The 26745-nt window shown below is 38.8% G+C and overlaps 1 protein-coding gene across 1 annotated transcript in view; it reads left to right on the top strand.

Moving 5' to 3' along the window:
- The window catches only part of oxct1a (3-oxoacid CoA transferase 1a), a 47130-nt gene extending 20894 nt beyond the window's left edge, over positions 1–26236 (top strand). Inside the window, exons 8-17 of the mRNA XM_066711440.1 lie at positions 1470–1577; positions 3707–3821; positions 4029–4123; positions 4470–4518; positions 5139–5211; positions 7491–7566; positions 17765–17854; positions 19813–19893; positions 24838–24939; positions 25243–26236. Coding sequence (XP_066567537.1) covers positions 1470–1577; positions 3707–3821; positions 4029–4123; positions 4470–4518; positions 5139–5211; positions 7491–7566; positions 17765–17854; positions 19813–19893; positions 24838–24939; positions 25243–25278 — 825 coding nt within the window. The 3' untranslated portion in view covers positions 25279–26236. The remainder of the gene's footprint in view (positions 1–1469; positions 1578–3706; positions 3822–4028; positions 4124–4469; positions 4519–5138; positions 5212–7490; positions 7567–17764; positions 17855–19812; positions 19894–24837; positions 24940–25242) is intronic.
- Positions 26237–26745: the final 509 nt, after the last annotated feature.

The following is a 26745-nucleotide window of genomic DNA, read 5'->3' as shown; positions in this document are numbered from 1 at the left end:
CCTGGGAGCCAGAAATCTTGCTGATTGAAAGGGGATCAAATACTTATTTCCCTCATTAACATGCAAATCAATTTATAACTTTTTTGAAATGCGTTTTTCTGGATTTTGTTGTTGTTATCCTGTCTCTCACTGTTAAAATACACCTACCATTAAAATTATAGACTGATCATTTCTTTGTCAGTGGGCAAACGTACAAAATCAGCAGGGGATCAAATACTTTTTTCCCTCACTGTATATTATATATATATATATATATATGTATACACACATAATGTGGTTCAGTTCCTCGGGTGAAAAATCCTTCCAAGCAGATGTGTTCAGCGCTGCCCCACCCACAGTTGTTTCAGGTCACCCACTGTCTGTCTCTCTTGCTGCGGCAATTACTAATATAGGCCTCACAGTGGGAAGCTGATCTCAGAAGGCAAAGGGTTTGTTTTCCATTATACTGCGCCAACATTCAATTTCTTACCCACTGTCATGTCAGAGCCCGACTGCAAAGCCAGGGATTAGATGCTGAGGCTGGTTTCTCCAGGAACTATATATTCGTCTCGCTGCTGTCAAGGCTTTGACACTGTAAGCTGTGCTAGAGAAATGACAGCGTTGGACATTTTGCATGATATAATGACCTTGCCTTTGGGGAACTAAAAGCAACTTATTGCCAGTATCAGGGTCTCGGAGGGATGCCGCCCCCTCTCAAATTAAGGCTTTCAATGAATTATGTCATGCTCCGTTTAGTCCTATTGTCGTTTTATAATGAAGTCATAAGGCACAATTCAAACCTAATGCAGATTTTTATTGTCCTCTCATATTTATTCTAAATAATGTCTGCATGTACAGGTGTATGAATTGCAGCCAATCAAAATTCATAGAATTAATAGTTTTGTATTATATAATATAATGTAACTGACCCTTGTTCCTACTGGTCTTCCCCATGACACACAACACATACCTGTATTTGATCACATGTTCTCTTAATTAGCCTTTAATTGTCATCAGGCACCGTAATTAACCTAACCTAATATTAATTGATTTTGCCTCAATATAGAGGGGTGGTTTCTTTACTAACTTCCTTGTAAGGCCCTCAAGAAAGCTGGTGTTAAAACCAGAACATCCATGGTAGAAAGAAAGCACACAATCACAAACCTTTCAAAAGCATCAGTGCCAACAATGAACAACACAGCAAATTACAGCACACACTGGACTTTAATTTCACTCGTGGGCGTTCAAATTGCTCACACCGTCACAGAATCCCACCTCGTTCCATCAATCAATCCGTCTAAACATAAATACATAAGTTCAACATGGTTTCTGCATCATTTGTGCAAGATCTGAAAGCAAAGGGATTCATCGTGGTTAAAGATAATGCATTTCGTTGTTGTGGCTGTGTCTCAGCTTCGCCCCTGCCTGTCAGCTGAGCATTTGGTGCTCTGGCCCTGATTTGTGAGCCCCCCTTGTTTCTGTCCTTTCAGGTGGAAGAAATTGTAGATGTTGGGACCTTTGCAGCAGAGGACATTCACATCCCCAGCATTTATGTTCACAGGGTTGTCCAGGGGAAGAGCTATGAAAAGAGAATAGAGGTAAGAGTGTGTGACTTGTGTGTGTGTCTCCAGGAGAGCATCCAAGCCCCCATGCCAAGAGACCCCCATCACATATGCTGGAGGCTGGGGATAACCCTGCGCTCGTTTTCTTTTAAGCAGGAAGCAGATGAATTTGAACACCGCGGGGGAGCTGCTACAGTTCTACTGGTTTTACATTAGAGATGACTGAATAAATCATAATAATAATCATAAAACCTACTTCAAAATATTATGAACAAGGAGCTTGTGACTGCATGCATATATGTTGACTGCTTCGACAACACACTTCCATGCATTTCACATCTTGTATAAACATACTTCCAAAGCAGGTTGGGGAGAAAACAGATAAGCAGCCATCACACATTTGTATTCTCAGAAACATTTGTACAATGCACTTTTTGTATAATCAGTTAGATGAAACTGCTCAGTCTGTGGTATGTCAAGAACAGTGTGCTGCATAATGTTGCACACGGTGACCTACAGCGATTCTGAATGTGCCAAGGAACATATCAAAAGCACAGCCTTATCAGATTTAAGTCATAAGGTCATCCTTTATGTTTTTGTAAGTGTAGCCTTCTGTATTTGTGCTATCGTTGTATGTGCATGTATGTGGACTACAGAAATTCCTTTCTGGCGGGTTCCCTCATCAATAATACAATAACACAAGCCGGATCCACTGGGTTGTTACAGCTGCTGACTTCGGGTCTGAGAAGAGCAGGCCCGCAATCATTAAAATAAAATAACTCATAGAGAAAAGACATTTCGACAATAAAGACAATAAAGCATTTCGTAATACTCAATTACACACAGGTGACGACACACTTCATCACACAATATGACTTTTCAAAAGGGCAGATATAATGCATTATAAATGCTGTGTTACCCAGACAAAAATTACTTTAAAGGAATGTTTCCCATTAAAATATTGGTTAATAAGTGAGAGCAGCACCAACTTGCACCATCAGCTAAAAAGAACAGCCCAGAATGACATGAGCGCCTACCCTTAGACCTCTCTGGAACCGTGAGCCTTTTTAACCAACTAAAATATGATTTGTTTGTTCCAATTGAATAACTGTTGCAATCTACTTCATAGATTAATAGAAGCAAAACAAAAACACCAAAACAAAACAGTGCACATTAAAATTGCATCTGTTACATAAGCTTCGTTTTTTCACTATGTTTTTAAAACACTTTGTGTACAACAACTTCACTAGATGCTTTTGCTGAGTGGCGAAGTCCTTTTGAAATCACAGCAATACTGAGGAACAGAGACTGAAGGCCAATTAAATAGCCAGCAGTATTCCTGTGTTGAGGGAGAGTGTGGGTTGTGTGTTGTGTGTTGTTACCTACATGCTTTCCATTTCTCTCATAAGGTGTTTCAAATACAATATTCGTTGAATTCAGCTAACAGGATAAATATGTTTGAGCCATACGCCTGGAAATAATTAATGTCTAATGAATTCAAATCAAAGCACATTCTCGTTTGTGCCAAATTGCTCGAGCTTCTTAGTCAAATTAAGCTACTGCTCACTACTTTAATTGCAATTAGAACATTCAGAATGATTACTCCCAAGCTATGGCTACTCAAGTGAGAGACCAAAGTTTACAGCCCTTAAAGGAGAGGTTTTTTTTTTCTTCCATTATGTTATAGAATTAATTTAAATATCTATCCATATGTTTGTCTGACCATATAGAAATATTTCAGACTTTGGACAAAGCAAAGCGATGCCTGAGGATTCTGGGATATGATGAGAGCCGCCTGCTTGTCCTCTGTTGTAGCTATGATAATAAATAATCTGCTTTAATTAACAGGCGGTTTCACTCGTATCTTCATCAGTGTAATCTAAACAGCAATTACTGGGAGGCAATACAGCCCAGTTCAGCACTGGGACCTTTATTAGCATGCAGAATGAACTTCACTGCAATCCTCATGAAACACGTGTCTGAGTGAATCAAACTGTGTTTCTTGACGTGAAACAAGAGGATGTTTGACATGTGCTTTTCCTGTTAATTCAGGCTTTACATTCTTTTTCAATGGATAGTCCACTGGTTGGTTTTGAAAACAGCGTGACGTTTGCGTAGGAGTCCCAGCCGTGGCGTGATGTTTAGTTCTTGTGTCTTCTGCGCAGAAACGGACCGTTCAAAAGACTCAGACTGAAACTCCCAAACCCAAGAAGGAGTCGGACCTGGTGAGGGAGAGGATCATTCGCAGGGCGGCCCTGGAGTTTGAAGATGGCATGTATGGTATCCTTTCATGGGAGATGGTTCTCTAGGATGCCAGTGGGAAACACACTTTGACTGATCCTGTCCGTGCAGGTGCAGGAGTTCTTTGAGGCCTTTACTTGTTTTCTGATGGGGGCAGACTCGCGTGACTTTTGTCCAGCTGTATTATGTGAGTGTGTAAGTGTGTACTGTATGCTTGTCTATTGCCCTTGACCGCAGATCCTCCAGCTAACCTTGGGATCGGTATTCCTATGTTGGCCAGCAATTTCATCAAACCTGATATAACCGTCCACCTGCAAAGTGAGAATGGCATTCTGGGTCTGGTAAGCTTGTCTTTTGTCACTATGGGTGATTCTGATACTGACTAGGATTACATTGTGTGTTATTTTAACCACATGTATTGTGTTAAAGTATTGATTTTTGTACTATCTACTTAAATCTATGACTGCAGGAGGATGAAAGAGTAGTGCCCTCAGGACACAAACAATAAATTAGAGACAGCAAACAAAATATGAAGCTGGCCCAAATACACTGAAGGCTAAAGACGAAACCAGATGTTGGGATAAAAGTGGGATTTTCACACGGTGCTGATTTTCTTTTTATTTGATAAACTCCTGCCCCCCACCCCCTCTGTTTTTTAAATGTTTTGACGTGTTTTCCTGTCTACAGGGACCCTACCCCACCGAATCGGAGGTAGATGCGGACTTGATCAATGCAGGTAATATTATTGTTAGTGAAAATCAGCAAGCGGCGCTGAAAAAACTAGCACTATTTGTTCAGCTTGTTTGTTAAAAATTCAAGCTTTGAACAAATGTATGAATGCGCCGTCTCGAAGAGTAAAGCTCCAGTGAAGGAGCCATGGGAGACGGTGGAGTTGTTTTAAAGTGCAACACAACACTAACAAGAATGAACAAATACATTTTTTTTAACTCTCTTCTCTGTGGATCAATAGCTCGGCAATTTCCGAATGATTGTGTTCCCTCCATGAGGATAGTTCTTGTGCATTGGTGGCTTCCCTTTTCTTAATGCAGATTAAATCCAGCCGTAACCAGCTCTGAGGACGGGGGGAGGGGGGTGCATCTAAAACAGTGTGTCGATCTCTCTGTGATGGAAAAATAGTTCAGATCTCTTATCTCTAGGAAATATAAGATCAGGTGGAATCTGCTTATCTTCACAACCAGTGCATCTCTCCGTATCGGTCCAGGCCGCCATCACGAATCTGTATCTTCTTTCTGTCAGCTCCAGGTCATCTTACGAAAACAACGCGGCAATTTATTTGGTTCTGGGATTAGCTATGATTATACAAAATGACTCAACCTGTCCCCCCTCTCTCTGCAGGTAAAGAGACGGTCACGGTGCTCCCGGGAGCTGCGTACTTCTCCAGCGATGAATCATTCGCCATGATTAGGGGGTAAGCGATCGTCGCCGTGTCACATTTACCCATTCCCCGGGAGGATGCATGCGTGTGCGGGGGCCATGCTAGGCAAACAACTGCCAAGTCAAGTGATTTAAGAATATATTTACTTTACTGTGCACTCCCGCCCTAATTGGGGTCACATCTTCAGCGTTTGATGTCTCCCACATCAAAGGCTTTCCAGACTTCAGTGAACCGTTGTGCTTGTATCACCCATAGCTTCGTACAATCTCATTCAATGCGGTACAGGCCTTCTCCTTCTCTGGTTTGCAGCCCAGTATACTCCTTTTCATGTGTCTCTTGAATAGCTACGGTGCCTAACATTGTCATCGTAAAATGACCTATAAGAAAATACTGCTTTTATAATGTGCTTATACTTTTGTCACCACAAATGTTTGTTAGAATCGTTAACCTACCATTCAGCTTTAAAGTGATATTAGCCTAAATACTAGATGATGGAAAAGTCAACTCCTGCCTGTTGCTATTTTATGCTCCAGTGCTATCTGGTTTTGAAGATGAAATTGTAAATAACGTAGGAGCCAATGTATAGTTGATTGATTATACCATTCATCTCATACAGAAGATATTAAATCCACTACATGAAGAATTGGAACAGGGGGAGAGCTTTTACTCCGCCGCAATTTAATACACTTCAAATAAACCTGCAGGCTGCACATCCGCAGAGTCTCGTCCTGGCAGAGATTTGCTTTTTCAATTTGTCATGTAAATGGATACATAAACTACAGGTTGTGGGGATTCACTCATGATAGAGAAATATGCTGCACCCTAAAATATTTTACATTCGGTGTCAGATTGTGTTGGAAGAGAAGTAGATTTTTTTTGGTTGCCTGGTGGCAAAGATGGCATAGGGTGAATTTGCTAAAAACAAGAATGATTAATCGACCATTTTAAAGACCCACTGGGCAGGTCAGCCATATGCCATAGCTATTCTGATGATGAACTTAAACGTTTTTTCCTCATTTCCCTCCTAGAAATCAATTTGGGGAAACCAAAGCAATACATTATTGGCTAATGCAACAGTATGCCATGCACTATAAAAAAACAGAATTAGATGCTAGACATGGTCATTTGTTTTGTGTTAAATCCACTGCAGTTAAACCCAGAAACATGAGCTAAAGTATGAGTCTGGTGCTGTGGGAGGTGGATACCAGCTTGTCAATAATGTATGGGCTCAGATCTAATTGATTTAATATGGCACATAATAGGAAAGAGACCATTCATTCTAATCATACCTTGTTTTCATTTCCTGGCGAGTCAATAATGACCAATAAATCCTCCGTAATGGTGTTGGGAGCCTTGAAAAGCACCAGGGAGGTATTCTCCTCGACGCTTCCTCGCCGTGACTCAGAGCCGTGGGGTTTTAGAGATGTGACTGCTCATAAGTAAGAGCATGCTGGGCTGCAGAGACGGTGAGGAAAAGCTGTCTGGAGCTTGGCTTGTTTGCGTTTCTCACCAGACTCGTGCATGGATTTGGACCCAGACATTTAATCTCGGAGATGTTTACCTACTGAAGCTGCTTATTTAAAGTGTTTGCTATTAATTTCATTGTGTGACACATAGACGACTTGTCCAAAGACATGTTTAGATCTTGTGATTTCAAATATATGATTAACCTTCTCAATTATATGGGCTTCCAATGGAGGGTTTTATTATGCCACTGATTTCTTGAGAGCTCTAGGTTTTCTTCACGAGTTTGTGTCCAGTCCAGGCTGTTCGACGGACATCCGAATGGAAATTGTATTTCAAGGAGCAGGCCTCTGGGAGCCGACTCACAAAATGTGCTTGAGAACCATGATAAAATACATAAAACATAAATATCACAAATAAAAAGAAACAAATAGACAGCCACAGGAGAGTAAAGAGATTTCCAATGAGATGACCGTGATATGCTTTTGCATCTCATCCAATTTCTCGACATGTTCATGGCAGCCGGTCAGTTTTGTCACTTCAATCCAGCGCTGTAAGATCGCTTAGGGCAGCCTTTACATAAACTACTGTGGTTTAGAGTCCTAGACTGAGAGCTCAATATACATATTTCTTGTTATTGTTTTTTTTATAATATAACGCTATAATTGGTGGTAGTTATGTGGCGGTAAAGCAGCCTATGTTGTTGAATATAAAACAGAGGAACACATAATGGGTTTTAAAAGGTATTCTTTTCAGTGTTTATTTATTTATTTAGAAATATCTTTATTTAAGCTGTCTCTCTGAGGAGAAAGGCAGAAGATCGACTGAGTTCTTTTCTCTCCAATCAGGGGTCACATCAACCTGACCATGCTGGGGGCAATGCAGGTGTCCAAGCAGGGAGATCTGGCAAACTGGATGATCCCTGTAAGTCTGGATTTATTTAGTTAATATAACTTTATTTAAATGTACTTATGTATGTATGTGTGTATGTAAACAAGCCAGAGAGGAGGCCTGATTGTGACTGATAAACTTATTTTTCTGTCAATCTCTGTTTCATAGTCAACAGTTCTTGCAGGTCTTCCATTATACAATATAAAAAAAAAGCATGATATTTAATTAGTTCACAATATATTGAAAAGTTTTAAAATGCTGTGGGTTGAAAAGATGCATACAAGCACAGAAGAGTCAGCTACAAAAAATAAAATAAAGCACAGAATTTAACACACATTTCTGCTGACCCCAAACCTTGGGTGACAAAACACATTCACTGATCTCTAAATGCCGGAAATGATTCATATTAATGGAACATAGTTTTCTTTAGATTTTTTAAGCAGCTGTAAGTGTTTTTTTTAGGGGGAGCATTTAGATCTCATCCCACCATTACATATAACCCCAAAACCACCACTGAATTACCGCATCCTCTCCCATCATCCTAATGGGATGAATGGTGATGCATTGTCAAATGGGGATCAGCAGCTCAGTGGGAACAGTTACTCCAGCCACTAAGACACAGCATATTGTGAATGAAAATCATTAAACAGAAAATTTATGTCCGGAACAAAAGGTATAAACATTGTCATTATTTCTGGATCAACCTGCGGCAGAATCATGGGCCACTGGCCCTCTGGGGACCACACTTTGAGAACCCCTGCTTTAGACTAAATTAAATGACTTTTTACGGGAGCAAAATTACAAACAACTTGAATTGACTGTTAGAGCCAATCAAAGTTATAAGTTGAAATATGTGTGATATTATCTTCTTTGAAAAACACACTTGCAAAGTTCTTGGTAAATCCCAGTCCGTATACAGGGAGATTATTATTTAGTGCCAGAAACTCTTAGCAACCACCAAGGAATAAGGATTATTTATACAGGTAGCAAAGCCAGGTGGCAAGAATTGATTGCTTTATTGCTGTATGTCTATTGCTGCCCATTGGGGAGCTTTTGAAGGCTATTAGTTTTCTGACAGGTTGTATTGTGGTACTGCAAATAGATTGAAATTGTCATTTCTTTCAGCAAATAATAATAAGATTTAATAAATGTCAAAACTATTCTCATTCTGAACAAATAGAAACAAGGAGACATAAATTAAATGAGCTAAAAAATGCGGGCCAAGGAATATTATTATTAAACGCATAAAAACACAGATTGCTTTTGCACAATTAAAAAATGATCTGGGTATGGGAGCTATATTTATTAACTGTGTAATATTAAGATGTAACCCAATTATCACTTGGCTTAATCGCTTATCGAATTATGGAGAAATTCAACCCTGTTTTGTATGCCCTGAAGCACACTTTTAATATCTGCTGAATGTGTGATGGAGCATGCATATCAATTAAGTTTATACTTGACAGAGGATTTCTGGATTTTCTCTAGCAAGATGCATATATTAATGCTTCATTTTAATATTTAAATTTGAATACCATGTTGGGAAATGTATATACGTAAAATCTAAGTACAACACAATGGTATTTCTGATGGTTTTATTAGTGAATATATAATATTGTGCAGACATCACTGTTTGCTCCCTAGGTTTAGTCTGCATTGCATTGTTTGTGTTACAGACAACACATTGGAGTTGCTGCTAAGTGGAAGGAGGCCATAACAACAATAGGAGATATTGCAGATCCCCCCACAAAATATGTTTTGCACTGATGTCATTATGCTTTTTGGTAACCCAACAGTGCAGTTATTTAATCTATTAAATTTCTCAGATGGCAGCTTAACAATGCTGGAGCTTCTGAGATATACAGCTGACAGTTGTAAGCTATTGTTATCTCAGCGCCCGCTCACTGGGAAGGCTACGAATCAGTCCTCCCACCCACTCCTCAAATTATATGTGTGGCATTAAAGCTACAGGACTGCAGAATGGAACCGCGTCTAAAAGGAATTATTAAATTGTACATCAATAGTTTTCTGTTTGCGTATGTATGCTCTGGCTCTCATTAGTAGAATATTAGTCTGTTTTAATTGGAAATGGCAGATTTTATTTGCAGCTAGGGCTCAGTGGCACTTTTGCACAATAATATGAAACATTAACTATGCCAGCTCCTCGATGCTACCTCTAAAAGAGCATTGCACAGGATTTGCAGAAGGCTGTTGTTTAATGTGATGTCACCAGCTGTGCTTTCTGTCGTTCCTCCATAGAAGCTGTTCTCTATTCTCATTCCAGCCAAACTTGATTCTGAAGGAAAGGTTCACGTGTCGTTAATGGCGCACAGTACTCTTTAGTCAAATGTTATTTGCTTACAACGGAGCGACACGGATGCAGTTCTTTACAGTTAACTATGAGAAGCTGTTTTCCGCTGAACGTAATGTCCCCTGATAATGTTTTTATAAAGCACATTATATACTGTGTGCAACAGTTATTAATGTATTATAGTACTGGTGTGCGGTTGTCGTCTGGAGAGTCTGGAGACATGCATGGCCTTCAGAGCAGTTTCCATGCTGGATATTCACGTGGTTTGGGAATATGTTCTCAGCAGGCAATCGATCTGACGTGTGCTTTATTGCTTTATTTGTTCCCTGACTCAGAACCACTCCCACTTCTCATCTTCGCAAATCTGTGAGAATCTTGTTGTCAAGCTGAGGGAAAAGTGCTTGATTTAATACCGTGATATTGTGGATGTTCAGATTTATTTATTTATTCAGTACCTGGTACAGCTTGATAGAAGTATTTGCATTCCTGAAACTTTTGTTTCAGTGATCCAGTGCCTTTGCAGAGTTCACTATAGATGTATTTTAAGGTCATTCATGCAGATTTTTATTTTTATCTTTTTGTTTCATACAGAGGGAAGCTTTTGGAAATTAGATTAGTTGTTCTTGAAAGAGAGGTCACTTAATCTGCTCCTGGTTTAGTGTCCAAAATTAGACTCCAAAGAATCATGGCTGCAAGCTTTGTGCTTCATCAGTATCAGTATATGAAGTGCCCGTCTTGTCTCTGTCTTGCCGCAGTGTTGCCCTCAGTCCACACAGAGAATTGCACAGCTGCTCCTTCATATGTGACGGAGCGATGCTGCTGCAGACGATCAATTCTGCAACGCAACATGCAGCTGAAATACACAACCGCAGAGAAAATCAATGCAGCCTGTGTAGCGCACACAGTGGCTATTAATCTTTCTTTCATCCTCCACTTCTTACAAACGTTTCCATTAATGGCTTCTATATAATCTCTCGACAGCGACCACATTGAGTAAAAGCCAATAAGGTTGTCAAGACTGGCAGTGTAATTACAATAAGTGTCTAATTGCCGTTTGCAAGCCTGAGACTTTTGTCACGGTTTTAAGTACATTTCTACGCTGTATGTCTCTGCTTCAGTAAACTCTTTTGCCACTGTAAAAATGCAATATTAAAAAGAAACGTAATTTAATAAAAGAAGTGAGAAAATATTTTCCAATTCTTCCAAAGGTCTGGATTTAAAAGATATGCAATTGCCTACATTTTGAAGTACTATGGAATAACATCCAGTTTCCCCCATTTATTATCTGCCATAGTTCAGATTTTTTTAAACACCTTGCTCCAGTATGTATCATTTCACTATTCAGTATGTCTCGGCACCTTGTTGCACATAAGTTATTTTAGTCATAAAGGATTCTGGTCATGGCAGACATTAAAAGCAGACACATACCTTAATGTAGGTCAGTAGATACAATAACTTCTCACTGTAGGGCTCTGATTGATACATGTGTTGTTTGCAAACAATTTTTGACAAATCTGACCATTGGTTTTCACCAAATTTAATAATATCACCTTTGTATTTCATTTTGTACATTTTCCTGCACAGGCACGTATGCCTTTACCTACTGTCCTCTATGAAATAATGTTCTGCAGTCAGACTCTCAGACTCTGTTCAGGGATCCATCTACTTTGATGTCGACTGGTGACATAAATTGATAGCAGAATTATCACATGTGATGCATATGATTGAGAAGTATGAGCAGGGAATCAGTTTGTTTTGTGGTGATACTGAATTTTATTAACATTATTCATCGTTAATTTTATATCTACTAACTTGTGCCAGATACAAAAGCTGGCTGATTAGAGACAAGCCACAGGGCATTGTACAGATCTTTGTCGAGACCCCTGCTCCCTGCTGAGGAGACCTCTAAAATAGTTGGCATTTGTGTACACGCTAATAATCTATCACAATTGTTAATATGTATTAACATAAATATTCAAATATCTCTATCTAAAAATACATAGCTCTGAAGGCTCAGGGAGATAGATGAAAGATGACAGCCATTCGGCTTCAAAGCTGCCTTCCTTTAAAAGGTATTCTGGAAAAAGACTAAAGAATAAATACATAAACTGAATTAAGCTGATTGGGGAAAGGTCTTGGTGGCAGTGATGACAGAGAGACGGTGAAGAATAATAAAACGTTCAGCTGTAGAGAGAGAAAGCACTGATCAGGAAACAATTGGCCACTTTTCTATGTTTTTGGCCGAAAAACAACATCTCAAAAATCAAAGTAATGTATTAAAATGTCAATGTATCTGCATCTCTTATTATGTAAAAGTTTTGATCTGAATTTGACATTTTTAGATATACAAAAGAAAGGGTTAATGTCACATCCTATGATTCATTCAAACAAACTTAAGAAATCAGTTTGATTCTTGATTATTGTCCGGAATCCAGACTTCTGAATTAATTCACTCTCTTTTTATTTGGTTAGCATTCAGTTGCCGTGATGTTCATTTGAAAAGTAATGTTTGTTAATCACTCCTGTTTTTTGCCTGGGGTCACATACAAGTATTTAATGTACAAGTACCCATTTCAATTTAGAAACACAAATCGCTTCAAATAAAACATGGAGCAAAATACAGAAAACAAAAGGTTACCTCCATAAAGACACTTGAAAAATCATGTTAGCTCTTGAGTTTCAGAATTGCACTATCAGCAAACTCTTAACCTTTCACTGAGACTGGCCCAGATTGCCACTTCTAGTTGTCCAATCAACACCCAAGCTCCACATGACAAGATACATCCCATGTGTCTAAGTTATCCTAACCTGACATCACAGAACATGGAGACCAATCAGTCTGAAGGAAAAAACAACAACTTTTTCTGTGCTGTTCTGAGGAATTTCACTAATTAATACATTTACCTCTGTGAATCTGTCTGCATTAAATACAAATGTTCAAATATAGCCAAACGATCATGGCATTGATGTCACATCGAAAATCGAAATGGCTCCAGACCAAGGAAGGAAATCTGCCAAAGATTTTTCATTGGAGGCGGTATGGATACCATATGTTTGTACCATCCAGTATCGTTTGCTTTTTTATGTTCCGAAGCTCAGATTTGAATGATATGCAAATGTAGAAAAGAGTCCCTCAGAATATGTATTGCAAAATAGAGAGATTGTGTGTGGCTGTGCAGGAACTTCAATTACTTGAAACAACTTGAAATCAATTAATTTTTCACTCTTCAAAACCGGGGGAGCTGTCTTTGCCCCCAACTTCCATTTTGTATTGAGGACTCCATCGTGCAATCGTGACGGTAACTTTGTTGAGTACCGTGGGTTAGATCCCAGCAGTAACACTGGATTTTGCTCATCTCTGTTCTACAGTTAGTGACAGATACTGTGTGCTCTTAGATGTGTAACACAAGTTGCATAGAAACAGTTAATGGTGTGCTTTGTTACATTGTTGGCACAGCAGGCCGTTTCCAGATACAGGAAACAGTTTTGCGTCTATCCAGGGAGCTGTGCATAGGCCACTTAAATCATTTAGCAAACAAGGGAGTGTGGGTAAGCTAAGTAAATAGGGAATTACCTCAGTTTGTAACAGAAACACCATTACAAATCAGGGAGACAACTCCCAATGTGGAGGAATATCTGACCCTTTTCCAAAAAGGGATAAAAGTACAGCTGATATAGAAACTATCAACATGTGTTTTGAAATCCAGTCTTAATTGGAAATCCAGACAAGTGCAGTTTTCCAAATGTAAAAACAAAAGCAAAAACCAAGAGAGAAGCCTTCTCTAATAACACTGTGCAGGATTGTTTCTCGCTGCCTCAATAAGAAATGACATCACCCGGGTCACCGAGTCGCACACAGTGAGTTCTGTTGCGTCCTGGCCTTCATCCGCAGCAGCCAAGCTCGAAGAGGTCGAGTGTAAACGTGAAACATTCATAACACATAATGATCAGAGCCACCGTGTGTTGAATTACAAATTCAAATCGGCTAATTGTGTTTGTTCACCACGTGTCCTCTCCACTTTCTCTCCAGTGAGTGTGTGTACACCTGCTGTGTAGGACCCCCGTCACTTATTAGAAATGCCTATTTCAGGGTGGTGGACCCCTCATTGCAGACACTGTGTCCTGTTTCTGCTTGCTCTGGTATAAAGAAGAACAGCTGCTCATTTGTTATAGGTCTTAAGGAAAGGCTCAGACTTTATTTAAGGTTAGTTTCCAAATGGATTTCTGAGGCAATCGAAGAGCGTGTCACACCAGCCGGGAGGCGATGCGAGGCAAGGCGAGGTTGTCTCCCAGTCCTGGGCTCTGTTGACTGGTTATCCACTGAAGCAATAGCTGTCAGATGTGAAGAGGCATTTTTGTGCCACTGTCATATACAATGTGCAGGCTTATGGAACATGCCAGAAGGATGCACAGGTATGCACACCTCACCCATTTAAAGTGGTACTGGTGTATTTGTCCGCTGGTCATTGGCAATTACTTTTATGCCCTTTTGAAACAGGACTGCGTCAACAACTCTTTGATTTCCCTTTGGTTGCATTATTTGTTCTCTCTGGGAAAGGTCAACCCAATTAAGTTATTTTGCTGGTTTATAGTTTGTGTAACCAATTAACGACACACACTTCTGTAGGAGCTTGGTCTATCTCGAGGTGATGGGCAGCCCTGTGATAATCGAAGACTGCTCTCGAATACAGAACCTCTGCCGAGCCAAGTTGCCTTCTCCCGTCTGTTTTTCTGACTGAAGGTTTAAGGAACGTATGAAGGAACTATTTGATTTGTTGTCATGGAAACACAGTGAAGTGAAGCCGTGTGATGTGGCGTTGCCCTGCTACATGAATCAAACCTTCCTTATATTTCCAGGCACTTGGCAGCGGACGTAATGCTGTGATGAGATCATATCAATGCAAGGACTGTCCGAGATGGAGGCATGGTTGGAGTCGTGTAGTGTAAAGTGCTCCATAATGACAGCTTTGCAAATTATAATCACGGCAAAGCTGAGGAATATAATGTTACCGGTTGTTTCGTTCCTTATTGGGGATATATTGTAATAATGTCTCTGACGGCAGAAACAGGATGAAAACGTCTTGCTTAATTATTGTGATTGAGGCAAGAAACTTTTAAGCATAACCTTTGATTAGTCATCTTAAATCCTTATAGTATGTGGATTTGAGGGTAAGAGGGATTACAGTACAGTCGTCCGTCCTACTGCCTAAGCGAGTTCTGGCTCATCTACGCACGGTTCATTCTTGATTCGGTGCCCTCTTTGGTATGGAGTAGCTCTGGAGTAGATGTATCTAAATTAGACCAGCCTTGCTCCACATTGTATCAGAACATGAAACTATTGATAATCAGCTGCTTAGACTAATTTCCATGGATGCGTAGCCCTCTGAATGCCTCCTGTTGTACCTCAAGCAAGTTCAAAGGGACCATTAGCTTTCGTCCGGAGTTCAGTTACGTAGTCCATTCTTGATTACTTGCTTCACTGACTGTTATACAATCAGGACCTAAGTGTGATGTGACCACAAGTCACCATAGGGTGGTTACACAGTGCTGTGGTTGGTCAAAAGCTAATCCTCGAGTGTCAAGTGTCCAGGATCATCTTCTCATCTTCAACACAGTCTTCGTATTTTTTGTTTTTCTTTACGTTCACAAGAGTTCATTTAAAATCAATCACTGGACAATTAGAACAGGCTTTAAAATACATGTTGCCGGTTTGAGAAGGTTGTCCATCTTGTGGGATACGAACACCAAGAAGAGGATGAACTTTAGGTTCATATCTGCCGAGGGTTGATTCTAGGAATGGGTAAATTATTTGGATTCCTTGTCCTGTTTATATTTCACAGTTGTTTGAAGGCATATCAATCTCTATATGTGTATGTGTATATAATTATATATTTCACATGCCAATGCCAATGGTCTCATACTATACCTTTAAATAGCTGCACTTTACATATTTGTTATATTTTACTGGAGGGAAGTTAGTGGCAGCTTGACATTAATGTTGTGATTTCTCACATGTCCTTTTCTCGAGAGTTAATTTCTTGAGGCTCAAACACCAATGAATGCCCATTGTTTGGGCTTATGTGACAGAGGCAGGCAGGGCAGACAGAAGCTGTGGATCTTGCAGCTGAATGCTATTTGTCTTCTTCCTAATGCTGTTGCTGCAGCATTGAGGGCCTCGACAGGGATTAGACATTCGCCTCACGCACAGCCGCTCATTTCATTGCTCTTTTCCACAGACTGACACTCCCAGTAATTGGAGTCTGTCTCTTTTATTGTTCCATAAAACTCTTTATGGTTGTGTCTATTTTTAAAATTGAAGTCAGCAGGTTGTTCAAAACCGAACTGTAAACGGGTTCTAAACATATTGAACAAAACTCAGCTAATTTAATGCACACTATTGGGTTCTCACCTGTGCTGTGAGACTTTGTTCCCTTATATTTATTTTTGACTCGAATGCTAATTAGAGATGTATGTCGTGTGGTGTTGGAGAGGAACGCCCATTTTTATGGGAAAGAATTGCTGCCTCTGAACTCAGTGTTGTCAACGTGCTGAATTAGGTTACTTACAGACGCAGAGTGGAACTAATATAGAGCAGATCAACATGCGACAGAGAGGGGTGTAGAAATAAATAGACGTGCCAAATGAACAACACAGCATGTTCTGAAATCACGTAGGTGTGACGGGATGGAGAGAAATCTCTGATGGAAGCCTGGCCATCTGTCCTGGGAAGCAAAATGCCAGGGATGATATTTTTCCATACATTACTGTATAATCATAAACCTCCTGCTGGAATGAGTGCCAGGGCTGTGATTTCGGCAGTTAATCCCCCAGGAAGCCTTTGGGGTCAAGGCCATGCAGAAAGGTGCTAATTTTGAAGATTAATGGAACAATTAACCGCACAGCTGGGATGATATTGTTTGGTTTCTTTTTTTGACATGACCCATGCGGTGACCTATTAGCATAAAAAAGTAGTGTTTTCAATGTACTCTCACAAACCCAATGGTTCAATGGGCCCTTTTGAAAAATATGCATTGTCTCTGTGTACATAGTACTGCGCAGTATTCACATTTAATAAAATGTAGGTATGGAACAAATAACAGTATTTTTGTTTCCCCTTTGATTCTTGTTGTTGTTTTTAAATAGTTTTCTGGAGTTACGCAGCAAAGTAATAATGCATGAAAAGGGATTTTTAAGTTTTGCACTTTTAAAAGACAGAAACCTCTCAGTTGTGGGAAAAGACAGTTTAATTAATATGCTTGGGTAAATTCTATAGAATTTATGCTATCCTTGTTCCTTCAGGCTTTATACACTGAACAAAAATATAAATGCAACCTGCAACAATTTCAAAGATGCAGTAGGCCTTAATCTAAGGATTTCCAGTGTCAAGTTTTGAGGGAGCGTGTGATTGGCTGCTGACTGCAGGAATGTCCGCCAAAGCTGCAGTCGGGTCCAGACCCTGGTGAAGATGACAAGCCACAGATGAGCTTCCCTGAGATGTTTTCTGACAGTTTGTGCAGGGCTTCACGGATTGTGCAAACCCTCTGGCAGCAGCACTGGTGGCCATTCCTACAGTCAATGCCAATCTCACGCTCCCTCAAAACGTGAGACATTTGTGGCATTGTGTTGTGTGACAAAACTGCACATTTTACAGTGGCCTTTTATTATCCCCAGCACAAGGTGCACCTGTGTAATGATCATGCTGTTTAATCAGCTTCTTGATCTGCCACACCTGTCAGGTGGAAGGATCATCTTGGCAAAGGAGAGATGCTCACAAACAGGGATGTCAACAAGTTTAAGAGAAATAAGCTTTTTGTGCGTATGGAAAATGTCTGGGAACTTTCATTTCAGCTCATGAAACATAGGACCAATGCTATAATGCCATGTGTGTGTCTGCCACTCATCCCTCTGTGTCTTCTCCAGGGTAAGATGGTCAAGGGAATGGGCGGGGCCATGGACCTGGTGGCCAGCGCAGGGACGAAGGTGGTCGTCACCATGGAACACTCAGCCAAGGTAGAAACAGTTTCCATTGTCTTAATTCCTTCATTGTGACTCTCTCATGCAGGAAATTGACTGAATGGATTTCTCCAATATGAAGCTGTAACCTTTTATTTAGTTGTTTTGTGGTTAAAACGTGACTGTGGCAATACAGGTGCTTTTCTCTACATACATGGAACTGGTGCTTAACTGAGAACAAGATAATACTTGATTTTTAGGAAACACCACAGACTAAGTTTATAATCTGGTCCGCATACTGAATGATTCATTCTACACAAGTTTATTTTTGCTTTGCTTGACCTTTAATTGCACTGTATGAGTTGATGTGTCTGTAGGAAGGTAAACGCTTGTCCTTGACTGTGGAGATGGAAATGTTCCCTAAATATGAGACTGTTCTGCAGTGATTAAGTCACAACTCACAATTTCCTTTCCTGTAGTTCTCTTGAATTGAACTTAATTTTATGCTGTGTCATGTTCAATTGAATTAAATTATGGGGATGCTAGCCATGTTGAAGTTTCCTGACCTGTTTATTCTTCATTAGATTACACTGTTTGGGTAAATAATCTTTATTGAGTTAACAAATGATTTCCATGTTTAAAAACTCAGAAAATGAAATGCAGCATCAACATAACATATTGTGGTTCACTGATAAAAAGGTTGATGTCTTTTGTAAATTGTAGATGTTAGAATGTGTATTGCCCTGGTTTCAGAAGAACATTGAATCTGAAAATATGACGGGTGAAGGTTTAGTTTGTAACATGATAATGACCCTAAACACACAGCCAATTCAAAATATTTTTGACTTTGTCTCAGTTCCTGTTGTTATACAGCATTCTTCCATAGAAACTTTTGTGAAAATGCAATGTCTATTGTGAAAAGATAACTTATAAATAATAAAATTATTACAAACCAAGTTTTTAAAAATGATTAGCTTAAGCTGTTTGTAATAAGCATAAGACGCTGCATTAATAAAAACACTCAACATAGATTTACCCTCAATCAAAGCCGGAGATGGGTGATTGTTCAGATGTGGATGTAGACATGGTGCAAATAAAAATAATTCAAAATCTTGTCAGGATGCTGGACTCACTAACTCACTGAACTCACTGGACTTTTCTAACTTACGATAACCCTTGCACGTAAAACAATGGGGGGAAGAAAGATCTCGAAGTATAAAGTTGCTCATCGGTCTTATTTGGCCTCTTGTCATTCATTCTGCAGTCAATCAAAGCTCAGAGACGGTAGACATTACAGAAAGACAGGAGCCTGCCGTGGCTCCCCAGAAAAGGCAACGTGGGCCCTCCAATAATCTGGCTCATTTAGTGCAATCATTATGTGCACTGATCTTAATATGAGAATTATTGCAGCTTTTGAAATAAGCAGTGAACCAAATAGGCTATTAATCTCTATCTCGCTGCTTCTGTAGGGACTGCTTTCCAGACGCTGGCCCCTGTGTGCGTCACCTCTACTTTTAAGAGCAGGGTTTAGATTTTTATTGCAGTGATAGTGAACATTTACAGCAGGTTGAGGCGAAAGCAGGAAAGAGCTGCGATCATATTTTTGTCAAGGAGATATCAAGATTTATATTTTATGCCCTTTTTTTGTGCTACAAAACCTTCTTTTCACTGGGCTATGAGCAGCACAGTGCCCCGTCATATTAAAATAAGCGAGCTGTAGTGCTGTACTTTGGTTTTCCCACAACACTTCCCTGCTTGGGTTATAGATGTCAGCATTGTGGATGGGTGCCTGTCTCAGGTCCTGTCATGGTCTGTTATTTAATGCCAGGCTATGAGTGGGGCTGTATTTGTGGCTACTCCTTTTTGTGCCTCGCGTTGCTCTTATTTGTAACTAAAGTAGCAGGCTTTTAAAAATGATAGCATTATACCTTGTCTAGTTTGCATTGCTGATTAAGTGATAACTGCTTTATAATTATTATGGGTCTGTATAACAACATGATGTATTTACCCTGCAGGGTGGCGGACACAAAATCTTGGAAAAGTGCAATCTGCCACTAACAGGGAAGCAATGTGTTGACCGGATCATCACAGAGAAGGTAACCACTATGTATATGAACCCCCCCCCACCCCTCAGACAAGTGTCATTGTATAGGTCTTATATAATGGCTGCATGTCATGAATTACAATTATTTTAGATTTTATTTAAACTCTCAGAAAGGGTTTTTTCATCATTGCTGGATCTCAGCTACTTAATTAGTATTCATATGTGCAGCACTGAGAAACCACAGTTAAAATAGCAATAGCTTCCATTGTGTTTTTGGGATTAGAACAACAGGAGGTTAAACTAAAAGGATAACAATTAGTCAGGTTTTGCATATTCAGTTCTATATGATGAGTTCAATTGTAGAATGTGAAAAACTGCTCAAGAAATAGACAGAAAAGGTTATAAAGAACTGAATATGCAAAACCTGACTAACTATTATCCTTTTAGTTTAACCTCCTGTTTCTTGATGAATGTGCACATTTTAAAGTTACCTTTTGGGGAGGGTGGGTATTTCATTAACTACACCACATTTTCTCTCCTGTAAAACAAAGCAGACCCAGTGACACTGCATTGAGGTAATGCTGCTGAGTTAGCATAATATATATATATATATATATATATATATATATATATATATATATATATAAGACAATTGTCTTACCAATGTGTGTAGCTTTCAGATATACTCTCGGTGTAATTATTATGTGCAGTCCCATTCTGCAGGAGAGACTACTTTTATATTACTGCACTGCAGGTTCTGATAAAATACATGAAAAGAAAGAATCTCATGGAAAATGTAGTACAACTATATACAACTTACACAGCAGACGATTTAACAGTGCGCATCATGAGGCTGGGCATATGAGAAAAGCTCTTCATGCCATTACTCAGATTGAGTTCACTCCAATTCGAAAAAGGCTACCTATCACATTTGCAATGTTTTAACTTTAATTCAGATGTCAACCTGGTAAATGTAGTGTGCAAATGACATACTAAATCAGATAAAATCATTGCATTGTCACATTAGTGAAGCATATTGTAATGTAAATGAGATTGTGTCCAACAGATTGTTTAAATTCCAGATAGATTTCACATTCCTTCTAGATACTGTGTAATACTGCTTGCCTGGTTTAAATGACATATTAGAATAGCAATCTTATTCTATTAATTCTATTTTATGTTATTCTGTTCACCATGTTTTTGTGTTAATTTATTTCTGCCACGCGACTGGTCACAGAAATAGTTTTAATTTTAGGAGAATGGGTCCTTGTTTGCTGTAACAAATTGACAGGCTGTAGGCAAAACCATACCCTTGCACTCGGTTGGACTGTACCTGCTCAATGGACAGACAGAGAGATGTGATTTACAGTGAAACTAAGCTGTCTACATGAATAAATGTTAACTACCTCTCCCGCCTCCCCCTGCCCTCGTCATGTATAAATCACAGATCCCTGCCAGCAAACTGGTTCTCCTCTACCTTCAAAATAAGTGCAGAGGACCCCTGTCCAAAGAGGCCTAAGGCTTCCTTCAAAATATTATGAGGAATTATGCTTAACCAAGCAATATTCTTTATTTGTCTTACTAAGCAAATGTGTGTACCAGACAAGCAGTGGCCTATAAGCTTATTTACACAAAGACACACACAGACGCACACTGTGGGGTTATAAAGTTAGAAGCAAAAATTCTATAAAAACTGCATACTGTATTCGTCATATTTAAGTGGCATGAGACTGAAATATCAACATCCCATAAAAACGCTTATGAATTCCCATTCTCAGGGGTCAAAAAGCTGGGTGTAACAGCAGAAGATGCTGTGTCCCTCCAGACACTGAATCTGAGACCCATGTTCTGAAACCAGACAGCTTAAGGTCTTAGCGAGAAGTTTCTAGTTCAAAAATGGAAGAAAAAAGTTCCCAGACCATGCAGGTTACTTTATCCCTTATTAGATTTGCATTTAGTTTTTTATATTTCAGAATATATAACTGAAGTATTTACATGACTTGTAATGCTTCTGCAGGGGGATGTAAATGCACTACCTTGCACTGTTATAGCTTCCTCTGACCTGACAATAGATATGTTTGAATGAAACATGTAGTGATAAATATCTCTAGCTCAGTGGCTCCCATGTAAATAATTCTGAAATATTAAAGATGATTAGTCTGCAAACAAATGTTTTTTTCACTCAGAGCCATGAGTCAGTGACCCGAGGTCAGAGGTTTTAATTTAATTAAAACTGGAATCATTGCTTAGCATGTATTTTTGAACAGTTAAATCTGTCTCTTTGATGGATTTTGCTTCAGTGAATTATACTTTAAACACAGGGACACTTTCGTATTTCCTTCTTCTTCTTTTCCTCTTTCTGTTTAATCCTCAGGTCTGTTTAATGATCAGTATCACAGGACACAATCAGGAGTACGTCTTAAAACACCATTTCTGCTGGTTTCCTTGTTTATTTGTTAGTTAACCTCAGTCCCAACATCCCAACCTTTCTATTCCATTGAGGAGTCCCCCGCCCCCATCAAGAGAGCTATTGCATTGGTCCGCAAAGTTGTGCACACGGGCATTTTCGTGTCCGCGAGGTGTCTGCTGTGCCTGCAATGCTTATTCAAAATTTTAAATAAACTATGTTTCTTGAGGGGAAAAATAATGTTTTATTCCAATAATGCACTGCAATAACTAAACAAAAAATAGTTGTCAGGCACTCTCACGCACAAACGGGCAGTGTAGCGAGGGATCGAGCAGATAGAGTTTCAGACTGATGTGATTGTGGAACAGGCGCTCAAGTCCAGAAAAATAATGGACTTTTGGTTGCAGTTACCAAAATAAAAATACAGCTGTATTAGAGCAACATTGTCCTTTTTTGTGTGGTTTTTATGTGGACTCTGGTTTTGGTAAACAATGATTATTGCCAAAGGATTTCATTTTATTTTTTTCAATTCTGCAACATCAGCTGTTGTTATATGTTTACATTGATGTTTCACATTTATCATCAAGACAACCCCTTTAAAAACGAGGGAGTGGGTGTCTTATTATAATATTACACTTCCATTGTGTTTGTCAGATACCTGTCTGTCTTTTATTTAAATCTTATGACTATGTATATACTAAAACACTTTGGCTGTGACATGGCAGTGCCACACTGTCAGCACATCATGAATAATAAACAATAGACAATTACCTGTTGGCCCTTTCCAAGATGGCCGAGCTCTGAAGGGCTTTTATATAAACCAGCTGCAGCTCTTTCTCAGCAGCTGGATAGACTTTCTTTTGCACATTGCATGAGCAGTAGAGCATTGACTAAAATCCGGATTTTCCATCTCGTGGGGAATTTAAAATATACAATATGGTGAGTGTGTGAGTAAATTAGTGGCAGGTATTCAGCATGCTGTGAACAGACCAGTAATATTTTCCAATTCTCAATTATTTCTCGAAAGATCTTCTCCGTGGTTATCTGAGCGTTCAGTAAGGACAGCAGGGTGCTCTCGGTTTGGTCGCAGTCGTTTATTATTTCCCCATCAGTATGACATCAAATCCCCTCATATACTTCATCTGTTGCATTATTGTTAATGTTGTTTTCTAATTGGTTATTTTAATAGGTTTCTATTCAGTGGTCATGTGGATCTTACACACTTGTTATGCTTGGACAACCTGTAGAAAACACGTACAAAACAACTTCCTCTCTGCGATACTAAATTCCACAGTCTTGAGAGAAATTCCTGGATTACTGCATTTGGGAGATATCATTTTTGGAAAAGACAGTAGTGCGCTGTGTTTCCACGGAGGAGTAACTCAGTCATGTTTTATCTCTGGATAACCTGGTATGAATTCTTTTCAGATCTCAGACTGTTTTGTGTGGCTCAATGAACATGAGTCCATCTGTAAAGGCCCTCATGTCTGGTCTTTCAGTATAGTCTAACCTTGAGATGAGACTTTGTGTTTGCTACAGAATGACCCCGTCACACTTGAAATGAAAGTATAGGCCATGTGGTGGGGGATTCATTGTGTCTTTGATAATATCCGTTTTACTCATTAAATAACCTTCTTCATCCAAATTGCCAATAGACAGGAAACCTTATAATGGTACTAATTTATCGCATTACTTCTCTTCCTTTGAAACTGGTCAACCGTCTGCTGATAAATCATCAGTGTGTGTCAGATGTCATCGAAAATGAGTTTTTCGATGGCGGACTCGAGGAGAAGTAACAGACGAGCAAATATAACAAAATCCAGAAGTGAAGTTGTCGTTCACCACCCCGTTGAGACCGTGAAAATGAATCAGGGTGACTTATGACTTCAATTCGAGGATAATTGTTAGAGGGGCCAGGGGATGCGAAGATATATCTTTTACATTTTACTGACAACACAGAGATGATGGACCCTTTTGTATTTGTTTGTCACAAAATATTAGTGAGGTTCTCAGTTCACACAGAAGCAAAAGTTTGAAGGATGTTTAAAGACCCTGGTTTTGAATTCAAGATTATGATTGTTTCTTATTCTATGAATCTAAATCAGATTAATGTTCTTCCGTGACAGGTTTTTTCGTGATGCCAGAGCCTGCTGAAGAAGCATAATGCCATGGCTCATGCATACTAGTCTTTATAAAACTCCAATTTAAAATATATGGCTTCAATTTTTTCCCACAAATATAAATCTTAATCTCCCTTACATCCTTTCAAGTTTATATTTATTATTCCTCCTTTCTTGGACTCTTGTGATGCTGCCAAAGAACTGATCCGTAAAACCATTTTCTGTATGTGTTGTGAGGAGCGTTAATTAAATACGTCTCTATATTTAAGTAAAAGTGTAAAATCATGGTCGCTTTTTTCTTCTCTGTTCTGCATAAATCTAACTCAATTCCTTTAGCATAGTAATTGAATATCTGAGTTATAACAATTCATTCAAATCATGTCTGTCTTATTACATACACTGACTACAACCTCCGCAAATTAATGCCACACAACATTTAGCTGAAGTCACTATGTTTCCCTCTTCTCAGGCTGTCTTTGATGTAGACAAAGACAAAGGACTCACTCTGATCGAGGTCTGGGAGGGACTGACAGCAGATGACATCAAGAAATGCACAGGCGCAGATTTTGCAGTAAGTTACACTGACTTTTATACGCAAACAAGATACAGTCAGGAAAGATCTCGGTTCAGGGCAATGAATTTAATGTATTTCAGTGCCGTGTGTTGCAAAATTAATCTAAACCAAAAACATTTGGCTATTGAAGCTCCTGCCCTTTTTAAAAGGAGATATTGGTTACTTGTGACGTTGTTTTGTCGTGCATGACATTCTTTTCATCCAGAACTATAAAATGTGATTAGTTTTCTATGACCGTATTCTTTAGAAACTACCATTAAATGTCAAGGAATTTTAATAACACCTTCTCTCTTTTAATAGGTGTCTCCGAACCTACGGCCAATGCAGCAGATTTAATAGGTAGTCGATGAACAACAAAGGATCTGAATGCCAAAATCAAAAGTATATGACACCAACTGTTGAAACCAAAAGGGAAGGCCTTTTACTCATATACACGTTCCATGACTGTAATCTAGCACTATTTTATGACACTCTGATTTTGCATTATTTAAAATACAGTAGAAATTAAAGGCTTCATGTACAGTAGATGTAAAAACATAAAGAGGTTAAAATAATATTGAAATTTGTAATGTTACAGTTTTGTCTAAAGACATGTTTTGAAATTGAAGCCCTTGCATTTTAAGTTTGTGAAAGTGAGTGTTTCACTCAGGAAATCAAAGTGCGCTTTTTTAGTTTTTTACCTTTTTTTTTTTTAGCTGAAGTTTGTTCTCAGTTCTTAGCAAACCAGTCAGACTATTCGTTAATGACTGAATGGCAACGAAAATATCAATGCAAACATTTTTACAATAAAAGTCGAGGCCTTACCTTTTAAACATTTTTACATTATTTCTTTCTGTGTATAATAAAATGCAAACCTGTCAAGAAAATAACTTTGCATATTGTATTATTACTAAGGTGTATTACTGTCAGGGCAGGGGGTGAGTCACACTCGTGGATCTTGATGTAATAACGATAGAATGTAGTATCTATAATTTAATTACATACAAAATTAACAAATCTTTAGAATCACACCTGAATCTCCACTATTTTGTGGTTCAATTGATTTGGAGACTTTGTGAAATTTCCAAAAACTGAATCACTATGCATGAGTTGAGAAATCTGTAGCAAAAATATATATTCTGTTCACATAACAAAACAAAAAATGTAGAAATATTTAATATATCAGAATCAAATACATTTCAAGGATTTTGTATTTTCCAAGAGACTGGAGTAAACTCTTAGAAACAAATGTGATAAATATATATGACTTGCATTCCCTAAAATGTAATAAAATGTAAAATGAACAATGAAAGGAGGTGATTGTGTCCTCATAGCTATTATTTGAGTCTGTGTGCTTTGTGCAGCTGTTGTAATGCAGTGTTTAGTTTAGTGTTCAGTTGCAGTTAATGGTTGCCACAGTTTCTTTTCACTAACTGGATATTTCTCACTGTTGCATGAAATGTATTCTTCCCTGTTTTAATTGCTGATATTTCCACATATTACAGTATATTGCAAGCTGCTTGAAACAGCTTTTTACAAACCACTTATGTGAAAATACTCAGAATTTGTGTGTACAATTTTAGTAGATTGGAATATTTAGTTCAAATGATCTGTGAGCTCTCCAATCAGTTCAAGGCTGCTTGCTTTGTTTTTCAAAATTGATATTTGCCAAAGTAAAGGGAATGTTCCCTGACAGAAAAATAGCAATTTAAATGACATTTGTGTTTTCATGCTTAAATTGTCTTTCAAAGAGCTATGTGATGTAACTGACTTGAGAAGAGTGTTTTTATCTTATTTTTTATTATACATTATTTCACATAGCTT

Source organism: Amia ocellicauda, chromosome 8, assembly GCF_036373705.1.
Source record: "Amia ocellicauda isolate fAmiCal2 chromosome 8, fAmiCal2.hap1, whole genome shotgun sequence".
NCBI lineage: Eukaryota > Metazoa > Chordata > Actinopteri > Amiiformes > Amiidae > Amia > Amia ocellicauda.
The sequence above is the reverse complement of the archived record's forward strand: the minus strand, read 5'-3'. Positions and strand labels throughout refer to the sequence as shown.